This window comes from Corvus kubaryi, unplaced genomic scaffold (assembly GCF_017639235.1).
Source record: "Corvus kubaryi isolate FWS band 111438036 unplaced genomic scaffold, C.kubaryi_AGA036_p1.0 37152, whole genome shotgun sequence".
NCBI lineage: Eukaryota > Metazoa > Chordata > Aves > Passeriformes > Corvidae > Corvus > Corvus kubaryi.
The window spans coordinates 453,723-477,943 of record NW_024581040.1 but is presented as its reverse complement, the minus strand read 5'-3'; the positions used below and the strand labels follow the sequence as shown (position 1 = coordinate 477,943).

At 55.7% G+C, this 24,221-nt stretch overlaps 2 protein-coding genes across 4 annotated transcripts in view; one reads left to right on the top strand and one right to left on the bottom strand.

The window, feature by feature from the left end:
- On the bottom strand, nucleotides 1-9,203 carry DCAKD (dephospho-CoA kinase domain containing). Of its 3 annotated transcripts, XM_042021593.1 has the most exons (6): nucleotides 8,976-9,203; nucleotides 7,471-7,576; nucleotides 5,647-5,764; nucleotides 3,424-3,627; nucleotides 1,546-1,633; nucleotides 1-1,090 (listed from the first exon to the last, which is right to left on the bottom strand). In XM_042021593.1, the coding sequence occupies exons 1-6, from the start codon at nucleotides 9,179-9,181 to the stop codon at nucleotides 805-807; spliced, it is 1,008 nt and encodes a 335-aa protein (XP_041877527.1). In that variant the 5' UTR covers nucleotides 9,182-9,203; the 3' UTR covers nucleotides 1-804. The 3 variants fall into 3 exon arrangements, with proteins under 3 accessions (XP_041877527.1, XP_041877529.1, XP_041877528.1); XM_042021595.1 differs by lacking the exon at nucleotides 7,471-7,576 and having other exon boundaries at nucleotides 8,976-9,085; XM_042021594.1 differs by lacking the exon at nucleotides 8,976-9,203 and having other exon boundaries at nucleotides 7,467-7,554.
- NMT1 (N-myristoyltransferase 1) overlaps nucleotides 9,149-24,221 on the top strand; it is an 18,345-nt gene continuing 3,272 nt past the window's right edge. Inside the window, exons 1-11 of the mRNA XM_042021592.1 lie at nucleotides 9,149-9,525; nucleotides 15,579-15,693; nucleotides 16,916-17,060; nucleotides 19,196-19,314; nucleotides 19,819-19,910; nucleotides 20,518-20,634; nucleotides 21,384-21,554; nucleotides 21,909-22,017; nucleotides 23,012-23,182; nucleotides 23,427-23,594; nucleotides 24,006-24,143. Of these exons, the coding sequence (XP_041877526.1) occupies nucleotides 9,296-9,525; nucleotides 15,579-15,693; nucleotides 16,916-17,060; nucleotides 19,196-19,314; nucleotides 19,819-19,910; nucleotides 20,518-20,634; nucleotides 21,384-21,554; nucleotides 21,909-22,017; nucleotides 23,012-23,182; nucleotides 23,427-23,594; nucleotides 24,006-24,143 (1,575 nt within the window). The 5' untranslated portion in view covers nucleotides 9,149-9,295. The remainder of the gene's footprint in view (nucleotides 9,526-15,578; nucleotides 15,694-16,915; nucleotides 17,061-19,195; nucleotides 19,315-19,818; nucleotides 19,911-20,517; nucleotides 20,635-21,383; nucleotides 21,555-21,908; nucleotides 22,018-23,011; nucleotides 23,183-23,426; nucleotides 23,595-24,005; nucleotides 24,144-24,221) is intronic.

The following is a 24,221-nucleotide window of genomic DNA, read 5'->3' as shown; positions in this document are numbered from 1 at the left end:
TGCTGTTCAGTGTTTTATTAAAACAAAAGTGAAGACCCAGCACCCGCCTCGCCCAGGCTCAGCTCTCCCACCAGGAAACCGCCGCCGAAGGAAGCTCAAACAGCAGGAAATGAGTTTGAACGAGGCAGAGCCCAGGTCTCAGACTACTCCAGGGTGGATCAGACCCTTGCATCCAAAGCCAAAGGTGACCCACGAGTGATGGCCACAGAAACAGAGGGCAAGAGGGAGGAGCAGCCAGCTTGAACACTCGATCCATGTGAATGAGGTGCTGTCCTCCCCCTCGCTGATTTAACAGGTTTCCATTAAATCAACATGAAAGAGGGGAAATCCCAAGTGTAAATTTGGATTAAAAGGGCTGAGCTATGAGGAATCACCCAAGGGACAGTGGAGGCGGTGACAGGTACTGAGAAGCCACCCAGCCCCAGGGAGAAGATTGTCCTGGAAGACATTAAAGTGAGATTATACCCGATTAAAGTGAAATTGTACCCGGTTAAAGTGAAATTGTGCTTGATTAAAGTGAGATTGTTCAAAATTAAAGTGCCTCAACTCATTGAAGTCCCACAACAGAGACCCACATGGGGACAAGGGCCTCATCCCACAGGCACGACTGGTGGGTGAGAACCTGAGCAGGGAGAACGTGCCTGAAAAAACCTCTGGCTGTGTTCACCTTGGGAAGTGTGCAAGGAGATGCCTCATGCCGCTGTCTGCATTCAGCTGGCAAAGCTCATTAACAGAGGTGGCCTTTCACTGCCCTTTTCAAACTGGGAAATTCAGGCCCCTTCCCTGACTAAGAGAAAAGGTGAATTAAGAGATAAAATGCCGGAGGAGGAGGAACACCAGCCCTCCGAGCCCAGCAACAGTCGTGCCCACTGCCAGCCGTGCCCAGAGGAAATCCAGGGAATCCTCGAGGCGGGCGTGCAGCTGCAGGACCTGCCGGCGCGTGCTCTCCCAGTCCCCGGAGTTGTCGATGACGTGCGTTGCCCACTTGCGCTTCTCGTCCAGGGGCAGCTGGGAGCTGATCCGAGCCTCGGCCTCAGCCGTGCCCAAGCCGCTCCTCTTCATCAGCCGCGCCAGCTGCGTCAGGGGGTCACTGCCGGGCGGAGCACGGGGCTGAGCTAGGGGTGGGAGGGAACGGGGGATCTGCCTTCCTCGGGCACCAGGGGGAATCACTGGGATAAAATGGGAATGAGAGAGGTGCCCCCTGTCATTTCTGACACAGTCAGCCTGCACTTGGATCAGCAGAGCCGCCGCTGCCTGGGCTGTGCTCAGCGTTCCCACAGCCTGTAACAGTGCCCCAAATCCTGCCCTGATGGAGCACGAGCACGGGTTGTGGAAGGCCCAAAGGCAGCGACCTCCCTTCTATGATGGTGCCAGGTTCCAGGGAAAGCTCAGGAAGGCCCTCATGCACTATAAAGGCAGTGTTGCTTCTCTCAGTGGGGTTCACACCAGGGCTGTGGCTGAACCTTCACCAGAGTGGAGGCACATGATGGTCCCCTCTGAGAGAGGTGGCATTGTCCCTGTCCTCATGGCTCCCAGAGCACTTACCAATAAACCAGCACCGTGTATTTCATAAACCTGGTCAATCCGTGGGTCTCAAAGAGCAGAGGGATGTCGAGGATCACATAGCGGTAGCCTGTGGAAATGGCAACATTCCCCAAAAAAGGGAACACTGTTAACCCCCATTCCCAAATTCCTCATGCTGCACACACACCATAGCTAGGGAAAGCAAAGCAAGCAGGAGCTCTACAGCTCCATGATTACAGCCGAGCAGAGCAGAGCCCGCTGGCCCTTCTCCCTCTCACAGGGAGGAAATGGTTTCATTCCAAGTTTCCAGAGGAAAAAAAACCAACCCTAACCTGGCTGCTCTCAGACCAAAGGTGAAACTGCAGAAATATAATGAGGAGCTGAAACGAGGAGCTGAAATGAGGAGCAGCAGTGCCTGGCTGGCAAGAGCAGCAGCTGCGCGCCGTGCCGGCCTCTCCCGGGAAGCAGTGCCCACAGCAGGATCTGCTTTCCACTCCTTCTCTTGTCCAAGACTTTACCAGGCTGCAGCCATCTGAGCCAACATTTCCCAGCTCAGCTTTCCTCCCTTCATAAAAAGCTTTGGCTAAACAGCTCCATTTTATCAAGGGGAGCAAGGAAACCCTTGCAGACCTCCCGCAGCTGTGACACTGAAACATGGGGGAGCCTCCCAGGGGCTGAACCCTCACCAAAACTGGCTGAGTTTGGTTTAAAACCTCTGTCATCACAGGGAGCAAAGCTTGTCACAGTCAATCGCTGTCCCCCTGGTTCTCCCTGTGCCTCTGCCCTTGGCCAGTGTTTGGCGAGGTGGGAGATGCCCTGCTGAGCCTGGGGGAAAGGAAAAGGGCAGGAGAAAGCTCCAAGTCAGGACTTCATTCCCCTGCATGGTCCCAGCCAAGGGGACATCTCCAGGTTTGTTGGTGTCCCCTCTTTATGACCCCCCCTAAAACCGAGCTGCCCACAGCAAGCAATGCCTCGACAAAGACATCATCATCCAAGGAGCCACCATTCCACCAGCATCTCCGCCCTGAGAGGCTTCTCGCTGCCCTCTGATTTGATCGATCAGAGCTTTCCTTACACAGCGATCCTCAGAGACAACATCCAGCTATCCCAAATCATTAAATCCTGACTAATGAGGACAAGGCAGCCTGCTGAAGCCACACAGTGCTCTCGCCGAAGGCCAGGACAGCATCCGCCTCCTGAGCCCACAGCCCCGAGTTCAAGACTCCATCTCTGGCTCCTGGCATTCCTGCCTGTTGCTTCCTTTGTGCTTCCTCACCCCGCAGCAGAGCTCGGCCCCGCGGTGCCCCAGCCTGTTCAGCTCTCACAGGCCTCAGCTCTGATAAGCACCACGAATCCAGACTGACTCCATTAAGGCATCCGTCTGTCTACATGGAGACCTCTGGAACAGCTGGTGATCTTATCTGGCATTTCCCCAGCCCGGCCTGACAGCTGCATTTGTTCCATTTATCAGGGGGAACACGGGACTTTGGAAGCCACAGCTGTCAGCCCATTCCTCACCTTATCGACACTCAAAGGGCTCCACAGCTTCCACTGAAGCTGGAGCAGGCTGGGGGCAGGGAGGGATATTTGGCCATTTCAGGAGTGTGACATTATCTGGTGGGTAATCTCAGCAAAGCTGCTCCCAGGCCCTACAGATACACTTTAAACCACAGAGGAAAGCGGTGAAGGGCAGCAGTGAAAGGCAGGAGTGAATCAGGAATGAATCCTCCAAACAGACACCAAAGGCCACCGGAGGCAGAGCACAAAGGCTGTCACTCAATGTCCCTTCCCTTTCTCTGTTTTCCCTGTTCCTCTCCCCACATTCAAACTAAAGGTAGAGGGATCAGGGATGGCTCCTGCCCAAGCAGGAGTCCTGGCAGGCCGGACATGACCTCTTACCAAGCACAAAGTACTTCAGGACCTGCTTCAGCATCTCTTTCAGGATCTCAGGGTGGGTGATGGAGTTCAGCAGCCTCCGTTTCTCCGGCTGAGAGAAGATAATGTTTCCGAGAGCCTCACGATTTATCTCGCCATTCTCCAGGAGGATCTCGGTGCCAAAGTGCTGCAGGATCTGCTGATGGGCCTTGGAGTGGGGCTGCACCACTGAGAACATCAAACAGCCGGGGGTGAGAGCCGGTTTTACAGCACAGTCGGTGTTTGCATCAGCAATCACCCTCAGATGGGGTTTGCTCATTAACTGACGGAGCTGATGCTCCCCGTGGCAGCACATCTGCCTCCAGCTCATCTGTCCTGGCACCACAGCTGCACGGCCTGGCAGCTCCTGCCAGAACAGCCCTGCCAGCCCAAGGTCCCTTTGAGGGCTGACACCTGGGAGATCGAAGTCCTGCAGGCATTAATTCAGCACCACAACGCTGCCGGCACATGCTGCTGCTCGGGGTGACAAGTCAGCAGGGCAGGCAGGAGGACACAGTGATGGCCACACACCAAGGCAGGGGCAGGAACTGGGCTCAGACAATTCCCGCCAGGGATTGAGCAGGGAGATCCTAAAGGGATCAGGACCAGCTGAAACTTCAGCACTTTGTGGATACTCACTGCTGCAACTTGGCTCTGGCTGCTGCTGAGGTGGATTTTTTTACGGTCTTTCACGTCAGTCACTAAATTCTTCAGGAAAATGAATACAAAAACCTTCTAAAAGCTCAATCCCCAATCAGCCCTTGCAGGGGCTCTGATGTTACAGGAGTGTATAACTTTAAAGCCACCAAAAAAAAATCCCCAACAAAAGGGATGAAGCAATAAAACCATAATTAAGCTCCAGCTGAGGGTAACCACAGCGAAGGACAGACCGCAGATAATCATCTCTCCCAAATCCAGGAACATTGCCACAGGTTGTAACCTCAGGCCAACCTCATAAAAGTCTTTAAGACCAATTTTTTTTCTCCCATGGAATATCACATGGAGGCAGTTTCAGGATGGGTGAAATCCATATAGTAAACAAACACATATAAAAAAGGAATTGGTGGAAAATAAAGTGATTGGCAGAAAAACTTCCACAGAGTATCTGTGGTGTTTTCCTACTGTCTCTGAGGGCTTTTAGCACCTCCAGCAAATTTCCTGCACCTCCAGGGGAATTACAGTGCAATAAAATGTTAAAGCATCACAGCTTTGAGTGGCTACACAGTAAGTTCTTCACCAAACAGAAAAGCTCAGGCACCTCCAAATGTGCACCACTGCGCCATGACTCAGCCACAGACCCCAAACCTGCTGCATGCAGGATCCACAGCCCTCAGAATCCCAGACTGGTTGGGGAAAAAGAGCATCCAGTCCCACCCCCGCCATGCACAGGGACACCTTCCACTATCCCAGGTTGCTCCAAGCCCCATCCAACCTGGCCTTGGACATTTCCAGGGATCCAGGGGCAGCCACAGCTTCTCTGGGCAACCTCTGCTCTCTTCGTTATCCTGGTGGGGTGAAGGGATTAACATCTCACAGGTAATCAGGGGAAACAAGGTGAGCTCCAGTCCTACTGAGGCAACAGAGCTGGGATCCTGGGTCCTTTCTCCAGCCTGAGCAGCACGTTTGGAGAGCAGCAAGAGGCAGGCGTGCACTGCAGGAGCACAGACCAAATTCCCCCTGGCCTGGGATCTCTGGAGCCTCTTTTTTTTTTCCTTTTTTTGAGCACAATGATTTTGTGGTCTGATCTCTCAGGATCAGCAGACAGACGACATCCAGCACAGAGGGGCTTTCTCTTTCAGCTGTGTTAGTGATCCCACCCAACGTAACTGAGTGACAGGATGGGTGTCCTGGGGCTCAGGGGGCATATGGGATTAGCCAAGGGATTCCACTTTACGGGGAACCACATTTATTTTTGCCCAGACTTGGCTTTCAAAGCTGGGAAGCATCACACTTCAGGGGAGGAAAACTCAGAGCACAGTCTCCCCAGGGTGTTTATTAGGTCATGATCTTCTTCTTTTCTTTATTAAAAATATATCCTAGTTCCAATCCCGCCCCCGGGGCAGCTGCTCCGCAGCCTCGCGGACTGGGAAGCGGGAGGGAAACGCTTCTCCGATGTACCCAGAGCACCCTCTGCCGTCAGCGCTTCCCGGCAGCGATCCCGGTTGTCAGGGGAACCTCGGGGAGCAGGATCAGCTCTGGAAAACTCACCCTGCCTGGCAATAACATCGGCATCGATCACGGCACAGCCCAGCTCCCGCAGCACGGCCACCACCGTGCTCTTCCCCGACGCGATCCCACCCGAGAGTCCCACCAGGAACATCGTGCTCTGGAAGGGAAAGAGAAGAGCTGGAAAACGCGCCAGGACAGGGCCATTTTGTTCATGCTGAGCACATCAAATATTTAGCCCCAAACAGGCAACTTCATTCAAAGCTCATTTTCATACTTTCTCAGGGCGTCACTGAGACATCAGCAGGATTTTGGCATCCTCTGAGCTGGGTATCTGTTTCACAGGCTGGAGGACAGTGTTGGATTAAATGAGGCTTTTCTGGACCCCCCTAACTCTGGATGTGCCACTTGAGCCAGCCCTAAGTTCCTCCAGCTGGTTTATCTGCAGCTCCAGCAACTCGTTCCCCTTTAGCATCTCCACCCATCAAACCAGAGGTCCATCTACAGCACCCTGAGTCATGGAATCATGGAATGGTTTGGATTGGAAGAGATCTTAAAGCCCATCCAGCTCCACCCCCTGCCATGGGCAGGGACACCTCCCACTGTCCCAGGCTGCTCCAAGCCCCATCCAGCCTGGCCTGGGCACTGCCAGGGATCCAGGGGCAGCCCCAGCTGCTCTGGGCACCCTGTGCCAGGGCCTGCCCACCCTCCCAGGGAGGAATTCCTTCCCAATATCCCATCTGGCAGTGAGAAGCCATTGCCCCTTGTCCTGTCACTCCAGGCCCTTGTCCACAGTCCTTCTTGGAGCCCCTTGAGGCCCTGGAAGGGGCTCTGAGCTCTCCCTGGAGCCTTCTCCTCTCCAGGTGAGCACCCCCAGCTCTCCCAGCCTGGCTTCAGAGCAGAGGAGCTCCAGCCCTTGGAGCATCTCCGTGGCCTCCTCTGGACCTGCTCAGAGAAATCAGGAAATTTCTGGCAGGTTTGTCGAGGGTGACCCAGGAGCAGCGAAAAAGGGCAGAATTCAGACAATATCTCAGCCAGGACTGGGACACACGAGGCCTGAGGGGGAGAGCCCTGCTGAAACTCTGCAGCCAGGTATCAGAGCTCAGCCACCTCTGACACCATGGGGACCCAGAGCCCACAAGGCACTCAGTGAATCCCATTCCCACACTTCTGGCAGCCCAAGGGACAGGGAAATCACAGCTCTGAGCAGCAAACTGGTGTCCATGAGCTGCCAAACATGGCCCTGGGCACAGATCTGTGCCTGCCCTTGGCCTCGAGGCCGGGAGGGGGTTGGTAACGCTGCGCTCACAGCTCCTGCACAGAGATCTCCCTGCTCAATCCAAACCCTGCAATCCTCTAAATCCCGTTGTGTGCTCTCAAAACCAAACGGCTCAGCCACGCAGAGGCAGCTCTGGAGAGCTGAGGGGACTACTGTGAGTATCCACATCCCAAAACCACAACAGCCTCAGCAGGCTGGGTACAGACCCCAGCGTCCCTCCTGCAGCCCCAGCCCAGAGTGTCCAGGGCTTTGTGCAAGCGAATTGTGCAAATCCCCAGGGACAGCAGCTGTGCCTTTGCTGTCACCTCATCCAGGGTGACACCATGGGTGAGGGGCCGAGCCTCCCACAGCTCAGCCTGTGGCTGTTGCATCTGAGAAGGAATTGGCTCCATCACCTTTGGCCAGGAGCCACAGGCTGCTGGTAGTCACCCCTCAGCTTCCCCTCGCCCAGATCCTGCTCCCTCCCTCTTGGAACCCCAACCATCTCAGCCACCATCTCCCTGCCTAACCTGGCTCTGGCCTCCCCGCTCCCTCCAGACAGCACCAGCCCCCCAAAAACTCTGCACATAAAGGAACCAGGTACCTACTGCCCGCACTGTCCCCAGCGAGAGGGGCCCGTCCCGCTGGCACCCAAGGACAGCAGGTGGGAGCACGGGGCAGGGGGGCTGAGGATGCAGCACTGCGTCCCTTTGGCTGGAACACAACAAAACCAGACACTTCAGTCATAATTCAGTCCTACAAACAGGACCCAAACCCGCAGTTTGGGGGGAAGAAGGGTAAGGGCAAGTCCTGTGGCAGCTAGAGGCAGCTCAGCAGAGGGAAGGAGCAGAGCTGGAGCAGAAGCAGCAGCCCCTGCCAGCAGCTCATGCAGCAGCTCCAGCGAGCGCTGACGCCAGCCTGTAGCAGCACCACGTGCTCCTTCCCTTTCCCAGACATCAGGAAAACAGATGGGAATGGCTCCAGCAGCAACAAGGGAGGATCCAAAAGGAATCAGAGAGGGCCAAAATAATAATAGTAAACAGCAGTGCTTTGAGGAGGTTGATGTACTTCCCAAGCAGGACCTGGACCCCACGGGGAGCCTCTCCTGGTGTTACAGGGGGCTTGGAATGACAGAGAGGCTGTTTATTTATCCCAGCAGGTTAAAATCTGCCTTCCCACTGCAGCAGCCTGCAAGGGGCAACACTGCACCAGGAGGATCCGGATCACAGCAGCGGAGGCTCCATGTGCCTGTTTTGTAAAAGTACTCTAAAAGCTCTCCTGCCCATGTAAACACAGGCCTTTAACTGCAGTAACCTCAGCGTTCTGGCCTCCAGCCTCAGCTGGGACTTGCTCCCAAAATCCCTGCTATTTCTGTCCCTCCGTCGCATGCCTCCACCACAGGAATTACTGCAGGGGGAAAGCAGCCCTTGGAAGGGTTATCCTGGAAACCAGGGCCAGCCGGGGATCTGAACACTTGTGCTGTTCAAGGGCCTGCACAGATCTCAGGCATCAATATTTAACGAGCTCGGGTTTGAACTGCCCACGAGGGGAGAGGCCAGCCCACTCCTGCAGATGTTACCGGCAGGAGCCAGAACCAGTTTTCCCCCAAATACACCATTTTGGGGGTTTGTATTTGGCCTGTGCCAACTAAACCAGCCATAGGGAAAACCAGAACACGAGCCACAGAGGCTGTTCAGGCTGGAAAACTCGGTGAGCTGTTCCTGCAGCGAGGAATGGGGAGATGCACCCAGGGCACTGAGGAACTGTTTTTTAAAGAACTAAGCACCCAAAAATTCCCGGGTCCCAACTCCTGCGGGTTTTGAGCACAGCACAAGCTGCCAGCCTCAATCCGTCCATTCACAGGGATTGGGGATGAAGCCTAGAGCGTGTCTTCCAGCACCATCCCACACCCGGCCTTCCTCTTGAGCCCATCCTCGCCTCTGGCTGGGGCTGAGAGACCTGGTGTTTGCCTCGAGGAGGCTGCAGTTAAAGGCAAGAATCACCAAATACATCTTTAATTGGCGGGGAAAGAGCCACCGCCACAACCACCTTGACCCATCCCGCGGAGTGCCGGGGCCACCACGGGCCCCCTCCCGCCGCCCTCACCACTCACCCTCCGCCCGGCTTCACCCGCGCCGCAGTGTCCCGCGCGTCTATTGGCTGCGGGAAGCGGGGGCGTCTCTCCCAGCCAATCGGCGCCGCCCTCATTAGACTCGACCCACCCCCCTCAAGCAGGAAGCGGGCGGAGAGGCGAGCACCGCGGCCTCGGGGGACGGGCGAGCGCGGGGACGGGCGGCGGCTCTCCGCCAGTCGGGGCATCCACACGGCTGCCCTGGTGTGAGGGGACCCTCCCGCCACCGGCGCCCCGCCCCTGGACACCCCCAGAGATCGACGGGAATCGTAGTCCCAGCCCCGGCGCAGCCCGGTCCCCGCATGCCCACGCAGACTACCACTCCCGGCATGCCCCGCGGCCCACCGCCCAATCGCGGCACGCTTTGTTGCGGGGGTGCGGCACGCGCGGAGGCCCCGTTCAAGATGGCGGACGACAGTGAGACAGCAGTGAGGCGGCCACCAGCGAGGCCTCCGCGGCCGGCGGCGGAGGAGAACGACCACGAGCATTGCAGCGACTGCGAGAACGAGGCGGAGCATGGCTCCAACCGGGGGTGAGTGGCGGCCGGGACCGCGTGCCGCGGCGGCGGCCGGGCCCATTGAGGCGAGGAGCGGCCGGGAAGTGCGAGGCGCCCCGCCCCCCGGGTGCGCTGATAGGTCGCTGGGCAGCATCCCGGGCAGCGATTGGTCGAGGCGCCCGTCAGTCTGGCGGGGGGGCGGTGCCCATTCACGCCCGCTGCGGGAGCGTGTCCGGAGCTCAGCGGGGCCGGGCGCGGCCGCGGCGTGGATGGGTGACGGCTGCGGGGCGGCCGGGACGGGGCCGCGAGCGCCTTTTCCGGGCAGAAATAAGCCCAGTGAGCAGCTCTTCGTGGCCTTGCGTTAGGGTGTTTCTCCCCACATTCCCTCTGCCCTCCCGCACGAGCCTCAGCCCATTCCTGGCATCTCCGTCGCCGCGGTGACACCCAGGGTGATGGCACGGTTGGATGCGTGATCCTGCTTTCCGGAGCATGTGGCATCCCCGTGCCCTGGAATAATCCCGGGCTTCTGTACACTCATCCCGTCGTTATCCTAAACGCAGCCCAGGGTTTTGCAAAGCTCTGCCTACATTGTCTCGTGGTTGGAGGAGCGCAGCCTCCAGGGGTATGGAATGGTGGAATAACAACAACAACAAGGCAGGGAGCGAGCACAGGCAGCGAGGCACGTCCTCATCTCAGTAGGGAAGAGCTGGAATGCTTAACGTAGCACCCTCATTGCTCACTGCGTTAATTAATACGGTGCAGAGCTGCCTCCCCATGCCTGGGATTTGCGGGAGAGGCTTCATCCTCATTTCGTCTGGGAATGGGAATGGCAACATGTGGCTTTCCAGAGGTTTCTGAAGGGTTTGCACTTTGTTCTTCCCGCACCTGAGCCTCACTGGGCTCCTCCTGCTCACCTGGTGCTGCTTGCCCACCCCTGCAGAGCAGAGACCATGGGCTTGGAGAGCCCTTCTCCCTCTATCAGCAGCTTTCCATAGGCAATCCTGCCTGCCCAGGAACCGGAGCGAATAAAAGGTCACACAAGAAATATCACAGAGGCTTTTTTTATGACAGCACAGCTGCCCATTTATATTTTATTTGCCTCCCGGGTGTGGCACCGTGTCTCAGTTTAATCGGTTTAGCCGAGCTGGGGGAGATTTTTATTTTCTTTCCCTCTGACATGATTAGGTTTGTGGAAGCCAGAGCCGAGCAGAGGAGACGCGGTGCTCAATCACCACTGTTCCCCAGCCCAGCGGTTCCTCCTGCCCTTTGCCAGGAAAAGGCGTGTTTGGGAGCCCTCCTCAGATCCTGGCGTGGGCATCACTCTGGCCACCTCGAGGAGCTGGAATACCACAAGCACTGGGGACTATCCAGTAGGAAATAGTGTGGATATCTTGGGCAATAACACCAAAAGCCATAAGGAGCGTGAGGCAGGGAGGCTTTGGAGCTCTCTGGCAAGTTTCCTGTACTGCCAAAACCCAGCAGGGACCCCCCAGGGAGAGACCAAGCAGTGGGAAAGAGGATGGTTTTCCTTCTGGATGCACAGTCATTAATTCTGTTGATTCCGTACCATCTCATTACGCTGGGGTGCGGGAGTGTTTCTGGTCATGCCAGTGACACTGTCCCCAAAAACAGGGCAGGGGAAGGGCTTTGAGCTGCCAGGGTTTGTAGAGCCACACTCGGAGCCCTGCCCGTGCCAGTTTGTGCTGGGAGACACTGGATCTTGGCACTGAGGTTTAAAACATAAAAGTATTCCTGAGTGAAAGCAATACTTCCTTTCCTTTTAAGGACAGGAAAGAGGAATTGAGTTTCCTCAGCCTCAGTCATGTGTCAGCACTGGGAAGTGGCTGCACTGCTCTCTGCTGTGGCTATCCAAGTTGATTTTCCGAAGAAAATAAGCCCGCTTCTTTATTTTTCATATTTCCCTTTGTGTGGAGGGAGCTTCCACTGTGTCCCTGGTGGCTGGGGAGGGTTTATTCCCTGGTTCTGGAGAGGCAGGAACATTGCATGGGCTCAGCCTGGTGGGATTTGTCACCTCACAGGCATCGAGAGCAGCGGTGACACCAAGGATTGGAGCGTCCCAGTCCTGTGAAACGGTTCCATTGTTGTCAAAACCATCTGGGGAAGCTGTTTGAGACAGAAGGAGTTTGGGAGCGCCCTGTGGCACAGCTGGGTTGTTGCCTGATGGGGTGTGAGGGGGCAGAGGGGCTTTTCCAGAGGGGCAGCTGTCGATGTGGTGATCCCTGCCTGCAGTGAGCCACGAGAAGGTGTTCCTGGGACAAGCACTGAGCTCCCACATGTGGGATTCAGTTGTAGGTGTAGGGAGCACAGTGGTGGCACACTGGGCTCCGAGAGCTGAGCTTTGCCATCTGGAAATCCTCCCTCCCTCCCTGCCACGGCCCCTAACGAGATTACAGAGATTACAGCCTAAGCACCGTGCCTGATTAGCCCCCGGGTTGGCAGAAGGATTTTCCAGCACCTAAATACGGAGCAGGGATCTACTCCTGCTCATCTGACTCCTTTCAGCCTCCCAGCAGGCTGAGGGAACCGCCCAGGGCTGGAGCTGTTCCCCTTGTGCTTCCTCCCTCAAGTTTGGGAATACGGTGGGAACACCCATGGATCCAGGGGATAGATCAGTGGGTGCTGAGCACCAGTTTGTTGCTGGATGTGTCTGGTGTTTTTCAGCCTCTAGAGGGGCTGAGCTGGTGGAGCACAGTCAGTCTGAGCAGGTCTCACTCTGAACAAGCCCAGCCGCTGTCTGTAGGTGCTTCCAAAAATCAGTTTTCAAGATCACTCAGGTTATGGGGGTTGTATTCTGGGCAGTGGTTGGTGCTGGAGCCTTTGCTTTCAGCTCAAGGAGCTGCCTGGTAATGGAAAGGAGGGATTGTAGTGCTGTGAATGGCCATGATGTGGGGATGCCTTTCCCAGGAGTAGGGAAAAGTGTTTTCCTTAGCCAGAAAAGAGACCATGGTGATCCCACAGGGAATCGGGAGGTGTGTTTCACAGTGCAGCCAGGGCACCCTTGTCCAGCTACCTCACCTCTCAAAGCACCTCAGAATGCAAAGGGGTATGGGAGGAAAAAGGCATTAAGTGCAGCTGGGAAGGCCGTGGGCTGTTGGATGTGAGCTGGGCTGGCAGTTCACCCTTCCTGCTCCAGCCCTCTCGGCTTCGTGGGTCAGGCCAGCTGCAATAGTTGAGATTTTGGATGGTGGTGGCTTGTCCCAGGACACTGTTGGGGAATTGTCATTAATTTGGGGAATGTCTGAGAGGTGCAGTTACCCTGGAGAAAAAAGATATTTGCTTTCCTAAATAGATTTAAAATAGAAAATACCTGTAGTTGTTGCTTCTATGGGTGTAGCAAGTGGGAGCTTTGGGTTTTCCAGCATTTTCCTACGTGCTAGTGACTCCTCTGCTGGATTGGTTTTCATCTCCTGGCTGGAGCAGGGCCCTTCCCCAGGCCATGCCACCTGGAATACAAAATCTCATCCCACCTTCTGCTACCCTGATTTCTTCCAGGTCACGCCAGCTTTGCTCATAAATCAGGGAGGAATTTTCTCAGCGCTTTCACCTGTGAGCCTGGCGTGATTGGGCCAAGCTCATTAGCACCAAGCTGGGAGTTGGCAGCTCTGATTTATGAAGCAAAGCGATGCCGACAGAGTATGAGGGGAGCATTCTGTCTGTCACAACTGACACCTGCAGCATCCCAGTGTGCAGGTGAGCTGGGAACACGTGTCCATCTCCTTTGGAAGGGGCAACTTCCAGCGCCAGCCCTTGGGGTATGCTCAAGAACTCTCCTGGTGCTGTCAGTTTGTGGTGTTAAAATTGATAGGAAACGGTTTGGATGTGTTTAATGCAGCTCCAAGGTGGCTTTGCTCATCCCAGGACTTCAGCATGGCCAGGATCTGCCCGTGCTCCTCCCCAGAGAGTTAAAAAAGCCATCACACATTTGTCACTAAAATCAATAGTGGTGTCAGCAGCCCTGTGCTGGGATTGCTGCTGCTGTCATGTCCAAGCAGCATCTCCCGGGTGGAGGCAAAGCCCTTTCCTGGCAGTGGGAGGGAAGGTGAGATTCCCTCCAGGGATGGTTCAGCAGCGCCGCAGGATGCTCCTCCTTGGAGCTGCTCCTTGGAGCTGCTGCTCCTTGGAGCTGCTCGTTCTCAGAGCTGTGGCTTTGCTCCTGCTCCTCTCTCTGCTCTCCTTCATGCTCTTCTGGAGAAGAGGTGGGGGCTTCTCTTTACCTCCTTTTGTGGAGCAGCTCACCTTGAGCCAGTGCTTGTTCCCACGCCAGGAGTGCTTCCCATCTCCTGGTGTTCCACACAGGCTCTGCTGATAGATGGGAGTCCTTTTCCCCAGCATGTGCTGTCTGCAGAGCCTCTGCTGCTGTTCAGGTTTCATCCAGAGGAAAAGCTTCCCCAGCCCAGCAGCTCCGTGTCCTGCAAACCATCCTTCTCTGCTCCCCAGGACAATGCAGCCCATCACGTTGGCTTTCTGTGCTACATCCACAGGCACCTCCCAGCTTCATCCCTCAAAAAACATTTCTCCATCCACTTTTCCCTAGTTTCATAACCTTCTTGCTGCTCAGCCCAGGGATTGCCTAGAATGGTTGGGTTGGAAGAGACCTGGAGGATCATCCACTTCCAACCCCCTGCCATGGGCAGGGACACCTTGCACTTGCATTTCTTCAAGCTCTGTTCTCCTCCCAGCCCCTCCTTGTTCTGGCCATGCTGAAATAAATAGTTGGATGCTGCTCCAACGTATTTTCCAGCACGTTTCTTCTTTTTTTTCCTGCTCCACCCTCTTCACCACTATCTTGTGTTTGGTAAAGACATTAAACTGCTCTGGGAGTGAGCAATGCTTTTGTGGGGAGATTCCAGGCCAGTGCCTCTGGGCAGGTCAGATCTGTGGGGTTGTCCCTTCTGTGAGAGTTGTTTTGGGGTGCAAGGAAGGGAACCTCTGTCGTAGAGTACAAATGCACTGGCTGTATCCTGACCCCTCTTGGCAGCTCTGAGGGACAGGACAGAGCTGAGCCATGTCCTGGCACCCACTGCCCCCAGCTTGCTTTGCAGGAGACCCCTCGTGTTGGCAGCTGGCAGAGCTCTCCTGGCCATGTCCCTCCCTTTCACCTTTCATCCCTCCTCTCAGACCTGCTCCAGCCTCTCCAGGATCGAATTTCCCCCTGAGCCCTGACCCCTTGGAGGCTGTGGCCTTGTTTGGAGGCTCCCTCCGAGCTTGGGGTGTCCCAGCTCCCCCATGCCTGTCCTGTGCCGCGTCATCCCATGCAGGATCATGAGCTCATCATCATGAGATCCCATCTGCCATGCTGGGAGGAGGCATCTCTCCTGTGTTTTGGCATCAGGATGCTGCTGGAACAAAGGCCAGGCTCAGTGAGGGGTTTCACACCAGCAGCTGTTTGGGAATGGTCGTGATCTGGATGTCCAGGGCTGCCCTGCATCTGTGGAAGGAGGAGCTGTGCCCTGGTGTAGGTACTTCCCACCCTGCACTCCCAGAGATTTGCTCCTCAGTCTCAATTTTCCAGCTCCAGCATAACAATATAATAATTTTCCAATAAACAGCCTGGTCTCCGTAGAGCATCATCTCTGCAGGTGAGGTGACACTTGGCACAGTGTCCTTGGCCACCGACCTCTCTGTGGTGCCAGGACCTGCTGTGGGGCCTTATCCCTGGAGCTGGACCAGTGTTTGCTGCTTCCACATCTATCCTTGGGCTTGGAGAGGGGGAGAAAGCCAAAGCTGGGCATCCCACCACTCCACAGGGTGGATTTGGGCGTGGGTGGCAGAGTGGGGTGATGTGACAGTGGGGGTGTGATCTCTTGCAGCACAGGGCTCAGTCCTCACCTCTGAGCAAACCTGTGGGGTGGGAGGTGTTGGTGCTGGTCCCTTTTTGGGAGCTCACAGGGAGTTCTGTGCCGTGGGGTGGGTGCTTGGCTGCACCCTCCGTGCACGGAGTATTCCCCTTCCTGGAGACTTGGACTCAGCAGGGAGCCTGTATTTTCTTTAGAGTGCCTCAGAAACCAAACAAATGTTCTCCCAAAAGAAAACCCCAAGGCTCCAATGATGTTTCTTTTGTTCCCCAGGGGCCTGAGTCCAGCAAATGACAGCGGAGCCAAAAAGAAGAAAAAGAAACCCAAGCGGAAGAAAGAGAAAGGAGGAGGAGACCAGCCCGACCAGGCTCAGGACCAGCCGGTGAAGGTGACCGACCCCTTCCCGGAATCCCAGCCCCCCACAACAGCCAGCCCCATCCTGAACCACTCCAGTGCCACTTAGGGCAAGGAAAGAGTTCCCAGCCCTGGTTTTGGGCACTTGACTGCTCAAAAAACTTCAGATTTAGAGTGATTTCCCAGTCTGGCTCCATGTGTGGGAATTCCTGTTGGTGCAGAAGGTGTTTGCAGAGCACTCTGGGGATAATGCAGTCCTTGGCTGGATATCCCAGGCAGTTCCAGGGTCAGACTGGCGCCTCCACGTTATTGTTCCCAGACACCAGCTGCCTGTCACAGGCAGGAGCTGCCACCTGCCAGCTCCGAGTCCTGCCCGCAGCAGCACAGGGGTGACATCTGATGGTGTCGATTTTTTGCTTGATGATCACAGGAGCAGTAGCTGGGGAAAGCAGGGACTGTCTTATTCCTCTGGGCTTTGCCTGATCCTCTCCAGCAGCCAGTGATTTGGGAAGCAGCATGGGACACACATGGCCCTCTTGTCCCCTCTGGTCCTGTGGCAGAGGACACACATCAGCAGAGGCTGTTTTCTGTCTGATGCTCAGTTCCCGTCCAAATATTTTGAATATTTTGTCCAACTGACTGTGCAGAGCTTTAAACTGGGGCTTTGCGTTTTTCAAACTAAATTCCTCAGGGATCAGAGAGGAGCTGGGGTTGGGAATTCAGTGCAGAGCCATCCACCCTGAGGAAGAGGAGGATGAAAGTGTCTTTCATCTTGACTCAACCTCTCTGCCTTGTCCCAGTCCGTGGTGTCCAGGGACTCCTCTGGAAGCTGCAGTTTGTGGGTACTGATTAGAGGGAGGAAGCTGAACAGTGAGAAAGAAAAGCCACTGAAGGAATCCCGAGTGCTGGGTGTGGGTAGATCCATCTGTCTCTGCAGGATGTCAGGTGGGGAGGTTTGCTCCTGGGGTTCACAGCACCCACTTAACTGAAGCTTAAAGCATTTTCAGAAAGTCCTTCCATTCCCTTTGTCCTAGGAGTGCCTAGAAACCAGGTCTGGGTGAGTGGCAGGTGGTTGATGAAAGGGTTCATCCATTCTCTCAAGGATTGAGGGTGGGAAGGGAGGTTCCTGCCTGCTCTCCCTTTCCTGGCAGCACCCACCCTGGATCAGCTCCAGGTTCCCCTAATGAGGAGCCCACATACAGACCTGGTGGCTCAGCTTACTCATTTTGCTTTCCACCCTCTTTTTCTGCCCTCAGGTGAACTCTTTACCCGCTGAGAGGATCCAGGAGATTCAAAAAGCCATCGAGCTCTTCTCTGTAGGTCAGGGCCCTGCCAAAACCATGGAGGAAGCCAGCAAGAGGAGCTACCAGTTCTGGGACACACAGCCAGTGCCCAAGCTAGGTATGTGCAGCCCCTCAACATCCTGTGGGCCCTGGGGGAGGCCTTGTGGTCCCCATGCTGCTCCAAGGAGCCTGGAGATGCTCATTTGTGGCCACCAAGTGAGTCCCTGCCTGGCCTTGGCTTCAAAGGCATCAAAACCACTTCTCCACCATTCAGCATCATGGGCTGAGTGGATGAGGAGGATCTGGAGAGCTGTGCAAGCACTTTGTGAAGTACAGAGGGACAAGGAACCACTTCTGACATCAGACCTGATGCCTCCTGTGTTTGTGCATTCCTTCATCCCGGTCCTTAGCCTTGGAGTTGGGTCTCCCCAGGCCCCTGTACCCAAGTTTCACGTGTGGTGTTGCCACATCCTATGGACTCAGAGCTGTCCAGCTCTCCCCTTCCTGGAGGCTGAAGTTTGCCAGACAGGGATCCTTGGTGGGGAAGGTGACTCGGGGTGAGTCGGGGCCAGATGGTGATGGGAGCAGCTCTGGGAAGCAGCTCCATGTGCTGAGCTGCCACGTCCTTGGTTTGCTGGGCTCACATCCCTCTCTGGCACAAGCAGGAGCTGCAGCTGAGCCTGGAGAGGGGAAGCACAAACACCAAAGCATCTCTACCCCAAGCTGCCATGAGCATCTAAGGATGGGAAGCCCCATCTCTTGATCCCCTCTTTCCCCTGTGACCATCCCAGCAGTGCTTCCCAGCTCTAGTCCTTGTTCCAGCCCTTCCTCTGGCAGCCTGTGGCAGTGATCTGCTGCTGACACCGTGGCAGGAGCTCTCAGAGCAGAAGTGACAGGAGAGCTGCCTGGCTGGAAGGTGCTCATTCCCAGGCTGATTGGGGTGCCTGGGATGAGAGACTTTAGTCTCTCCTCGTCTCCATCCCCCAGAGCTCAGGGGAACTAGGGAATGAGACAAACCCACACTTTCTAGATTTATCCATAACTGGTCATGGCTTCAAATTTGCTGCTTTTCAGTATTTCCCCTCATGGGGTTGTGTCTCTTTGCTGGAGATGCAGTGTTTTGATTCCCATTCCATGATGTCCACACCACTCTGAAACCTTTTTGGGTTTCAAAAACTTTCCTGGGAGCAATAGTCTCAGCTTTAAGTTGGGAAAATCACAGTGAGATGGCACACATGGTCATGTGAGACAACAGAGCCTGGTCTTGCATTTGCCCTTTTTTCTGAGCATGCTGGACATGGGAAACATCATTTCTGCTTGGGAAAACCCTGGGGGAAGGGTGGAAGGTGTCTCCTGGGGAGTGGGAGGCACAAAGCAGCTCCATTCCATGGTGGTGGCTGTGCCCTGGCTGTGCCTGGCTGCCAGCCACTCCCCGTGTCCCAGCGCTCCTCGTGGTGCTGGCAGGCTCTGGCACACAGCATTACGGACATGGGGCTATTTAGGGCTGGATAACAGAAGTGCTGTGGGATTTTTGGGGCCAGATCTCAGAGCAGTTCAGCACCTGTTCAAAACAGAGAGGGCGGCCAGGGGTGAGCGTTTCTGGAAGCTGCCTGGGGTGGGTGTGATGGGGGAAGTTTTTGCTCTGGGCTTTCATCATCTCCCCATTGCTTGGAAACCTTTTCAATGCCTTTTTAAGGGAATTCCTAATTAGCACAACTCACTTTTCTTGGCAGCACTGAAGTGATGCTGCTGGACCGACATCCCCGAAAAAGCCGGAGCTTGAGCCGACATCTCCTGGCTGAATCAGGGCCTTTAGGAGTCAGTGGTTTTACAACAAAAGTTGTGTTGTTCACTGCAGCTCTTCTTTAGACACAGTGGGCAGGAAACCCTGACACTTGCCAAGTGGCAGTGGCCAGAGCTGGCAGGGATCACCATCCCGTGAAGGGGCTCAAGGGAAAGTGCTGGCCCAGGCTGGGATTGTGGGGAGGGGGAAAGATCAGGATCACGTGTGGAGCTGGAGGGTGTTGCTGTGGCTTGTGTTTGGTCACCCAATGGGCTCCACTGTTGCCCTGGAAGGAGTTTTGATTCCCTGCCCATTGTCATATCCCAAACTGGGCGGGTGAAGTGACAGTCCCTGTCTGCCACTCCAGGGGTGGGAGATGTGAGGCACGTTGCCCACCAGACTGAGGTGTTGGGGAGGCTTGGCCTCACACAGTAGAGAACTTCTTCATGGCTGCGTGCTCTGTCCTGCAGGAGAAGTGGTGAACACCCACGGTCCGGTGGAGCCGGACAAGGACAATATCCGCCAGGAGCCGTACACCCTGCCCCAGGGCTTCACCTGGGATGCCCTGGACCTGGGGGATAGAGGTGTGGTGAGTACAGGCAGCTCGGCACGCGCGTGTTGGGAGTGTCTCGGATGGCAGTTCAATGCTTGGACTATTGGAGATGGTTTTGGGGATGGAAATGTGTCCTTCACCACAGCAGGCAACTCTCTGGCTCTGTCACACCATCTCCTTGGGCTTGGATGGGTCTGATTCCCTCCACTGCAGTTCCCTTTTACCCATCCCAGATTGGCCAGCTTGGCCTCGTTTCTTCAAGGGGCTGTACAGATGCCTGAAGCCAGGAGTTTTCCCTTAGGAAGACCCTTTAGAGCATGACCCACCTCCCTGGAAAATGACACGGGGCTTACCCGTGTCCTGCTGCTGCCCCTGCTCTGTGTGGCACTGGTCCAGGAGCAGGGGGATGTGCCAGGAGCAGGGACATGGCTGCACATGGTGCCCCAGTGCTGTGGCCACACACGAAGTGTTCAGGGTCCTGTCTGGGGGCAGGTGATGGCTGAGTAACCTCCTTAACCCCCGTGCTCTGTGCTGCTGCAGCTGAAGGAGCTCTACACGCTGCTCAACGAGAACTACGTGGAGGACGATGACAACATGTTCCGGTTCGATTACTCGCCCGAGTTCCTGCTGTGGTGAGTGGCACCAGCAGTGCAGAGCAGAGGGTGTGGGATGCTGACAAGCCTGATCCCGGTGACAGGGCTGCAGCTGCCTTTGCTTATCCCATCTCCCTTCCTCCTGAAACGTCCCTTCCCCCTGAAACGTCCCTTCCCCATCTGTCACTGTGTACAGGGACACAGTGAGAGGGGCTGTCATCCAGCCCTGCCTGCCTCGGGCTCCTTCGAGATCTGGGAGCTTAAAAGTGGACTTTTTTCCTCTTTGGTTTGATCCCTCAAGTGTTTGAAAATCCCAGTAGCTGAGGAATTCCTCAGTGCCCTGGAGCTGTGGGATGAAGGCAGCTGGCAGCAATTACCCTTGGAGTCCTATTGCAGCAGAGCTGCTGTTTCTTCAGGGTGTTCCTGAATCGAGGAACAGGGACTTCCTCCTGTGTCCCTAGTGAGGACTGGCCGTGGGGTGCAGGAATTGCCCCAGATCCCAACACTCCTTGTCACATCACTGTCACCCTCTCATCCTCCTGCTGCGAGCAGGACACAGGGAGTCCCAGGGCAGGGTGGGAGGCAGGAGCAGGTACACCAGGGACCTTGGATGGGAGGTGACTGCTGAGATGTGTCCCCTCCCCAGGGCACTGCGTCCTCCAGGCTGGCTGCCCCAGTGGCACTGTGGGGTCCGAGTGGTCTCCAGCAAGAAGCTGGTGGGATTTATCAGCGCGATTCCAGCCACCATCCACATCTATGACACGTGAGTGCTGCTCTGCTGCGTTTCTCACCCTGCCCCTTGCTGACACCTGGGGCTTTCTGGGAGTGCTGAGGGGGTCTGGCTACATTGTCTTCCCCAGCCCACAGCCAGACCTGCACCCTTCAGCTTTGGAGATGTTTTGCTGCTTGGAGGGGAAGATGGGGGATATTTAAGATCAGCAGGGAGGTTCTGGGCAGGAACATCTTGTAGTTAACTACTGTGAAGGATATTTTCCTCAATGAGTTAGGTTAACTTAGAGCTCTGGCTTACAGAAATCATCTAGGGCTAGATGGAGATGGAGGATCATAGAATATCCTGAGCTGGAAGGGATCTCCAAGGATCATCCAGTCCAACTTCTAGCCCTGCACAGGGCAGCCTAACAATCCCACCCAGTGCCTGAGAGTGTTGTCCAAACTCTCCTGGAGCTCTGGCAGCCTTGAGGCTTTGACCATTCCCTGGGGAGCCTCTTCCCAGGAGACTCCCTGAGCAGTGCCCAGCCACTCTCTGGGGGAAGAACCTTTCCCTAATGTGCAACCTGACCCTGCCCTGACACAGATTCAGACCATTTTCTGTGGGAATCCCGGGGTAACAGCTTAAGGGAGGGTTCTCCAAACCCAGCCCCTGCCCCTTCCCTGAGGCCTTGATTCCTCATTCCCTTGAGAGGGTTTGGAGGTAGCTTGCCCGGGGCGTTGGTCTGATCCTCCCAGGTCAGGACAGTCAAGCCTCATGCTCTGCATTGTTTCTTGCCCAAGAGAGAAGAAGATGGTGGAGATAAACTTCCTGTGTGTCCACAAAAAGCTGCGCTCGAAACGGGTGGCTCCGGTTCTGATCCGTGAGATCACGAGGAGGGTGCATCTGGAGGGGATCTTCCAGGCTGTTTACACTGCGGGAGTGGTGCTGCCAAAGCCTGTGGGGACTTGCAGGTGAGTGTCTGTGGCTCTCCCAAGATTTCTGTGTGCAGACCTTCCCTTCTGGAGGTCCCCTGTGTGGCCAGTAGTGTGTGTGGGATTCCCCGGGACAGGAAAGAGTGATCCCAGCCCAGGTTTCTCCTCCCACGCTGTCCTTCCAGGATTAAGTGCAGTGGCTTTGCTAAAGCTGCTCATGTAACACAGGAGAGGAGGCTTTGGCAGCACAAGCACTTCAGAACCGTGTTTCTCTCTGTGGGGAGCTGCTGGCCTGATGTTCTCACTTGCACTCGCGGCAGCCATGGGAACCTCGTGCCTGCGGCCGCCCCGCTGCCCCAGAACGAGTCTCCCACTGCCAGTGTGTTTCTGCAGGTATTGGCACCGCTCCCTGAATCCTCGGAAACTCATCGAGGTCAAATTTTCCCACCTGAGCAGGAACATGACTATGCAACGTACCACGAAGCTTTACCGGCTGCCCGAGGTGGGTGCCAGCCAGGAGCAGAGCTCAGGGGTTGCTCCTTGCTGGGCAGGGGGAGAGGCACAAACATCCTGGTCGAGGTCACGTCCTCTGCCTGGAGAGCCAGGGTTTGTTCCATGTAGTAAATGACTCTGTCAAGCAGTTGTGCTTTATTTAATCTTTATGTATTTTTGCTTGGGTACCTGCATTTTAAGGGCAAATTCTTGCAGTTAGAGGACCCTGTGAGCTTTTGTTTGCTGGTGAGTCACAGCCTGTCGTCCTGGTTAAACAAGCAGGCAGATGTGACAGCCTTCATCTGTCCAAACACAGCCTCGGTGTGACCTTGGATTGGATTAGTCCCTCATTCTTCAGTCACACTGATCAGTTCTGGCACTGCAGTTGTCCTGCTGGGGAAGTTCCCCAGCTGGAGATGGAAGAGAAAAAAACAAACAATGCATTAAAATTGCCACCACCTTCCCCGACCTTGTTGGCTCCTTTCAGTCAGCCAGAGCTGCCCCTTGGGGTGGAAAGTGCTGCTTTCATGCTGGGCAGCTCCCAGCTCCTGCCTCCCACAGCCACACAGGCAGCAGTTGCTGGCCTGGAGCTACTGGTTTTTGCACAGAAACTCAGCCCTAAAACGGATCTGGGCTTGCTGAGCCATCCCAACCCTAGATTAGTAATTGAGGCCAACTGGGAGTAACATCTTGTGGAGCCTGGGACACATCTCCCAGCCCGTGCCCGCTGTGGGGGGGAACAGGAACCTGGAGGGAAGCAGAGAGTTTGTGTCATTAGTGGGACCTGACCTGGTGCTTGGGGATTTGGGACATGCTGTGCTCTCTGTGATCTTTGCCATCGGTGTCACGGCCAATCACATCCATCCTTTGCTGGGCACGCAGGGCTGGGGGGCTGAAAATGGGCTGATCTAAGCAGAGAGCGTCTCTGTGCTGCTTGCTGGAGAGCCCTTGGGTGATGAAAACCACTGTGCAAGCAACGAAACAACTTGTCCCACTTTCTGTAGACTCCCAAGACTCCCGGCTTGCGGCCCATGGAGCACAAGGACATCTCTGCTGTGCACAAGCTCTTGACCGAGTACCTGAAGCAGTTCCACCTGACCCCTGTGATGAGCCAAGAGGAGGTGGAGCACTGGTTCTTACCTCAGGAGAACATCATCGACACCTTTGTGGTAGAGGTGAGGGGCAGGAGCAGGATGGGAGGGGTGTTTTCCTGCACTTTTGTCTCCACTGGAGCTGTGGGAGTGATCAGGAAGGGGCTCCATGCCCCTCCGGGATGGGAGTTTGCTGGAGGATGGTGCCTCCATCCTGAGATACCCTGAGTCTCCCTGCACCCATCACTCCAACTGGCAGAGCCCCTCTAAGGCTCTGGCCAGGCTTTATGCCAGCCTGACATGTTGTGATGTCCCTTCTGCCTTCCAGAGTGCCCCGGGAGAGGTGACAGACTTCCTGAGCTTCTACACGCTGCCCTCCACCATCATGAACCACCCGACTCACAAGAGCCTGAAAGCTGCTTATTCCTTCTACAACGTTCACACCAAGACGCCTCTCATCGACCTCATGAGTGACGCGCTCATCCTCGCCAAGTCGGTGAGGGATGGCAGGGATGTGCTGGCACCGTGGGACACTGGGCAGCTCACCAGGAGCTCACCAGGAAACTCACTGGGCAGCTTGCTGCAGGCTCGCCACCCTTGGGTTTGTGGGAAGGGCTTGTTCCCAGGGCTGTAGAAATCCAAATCCTAAAGGATCTGCCACCCAGGAGAGGGATGCAGAGGTGCTCTGAACCGTGCAGCTCATGGTGGGCTGAGCTCAGGGTGTTACTCATGTCCTACAGCAAACAGTCCTGTAGTAGCTGGTTTGAGGCTGGGGTCACCAAGGCTGAGCTCTTCCCTTTTTCTGGGGTTCAAAGCTGGGCAGGAGAGGGGGCCAGGCTGCTCACAGGTGGGAGGAGCTCCCCAGCACAAAAGCAGGAACTGATGGCTTCATGTATTCCCTGTGCAGAAAGGATTTGACGTCTTCAATGCACTGGATCTCATGGAAAACAAAACCTTCCTGGAGAAGCTGAAGTTCGGGATCGGGGACGGGAACCTGCAGTATTACCTGTACAATTGGAAGTGTCCCAGCATGGCACCAGAGAAGGTCAGTGCTGTGAGGAGGGGTCTCATCCCCATAGCCCTGGGGACATGAGTTTGGTGTCACCCACACCTTGGCATTCCC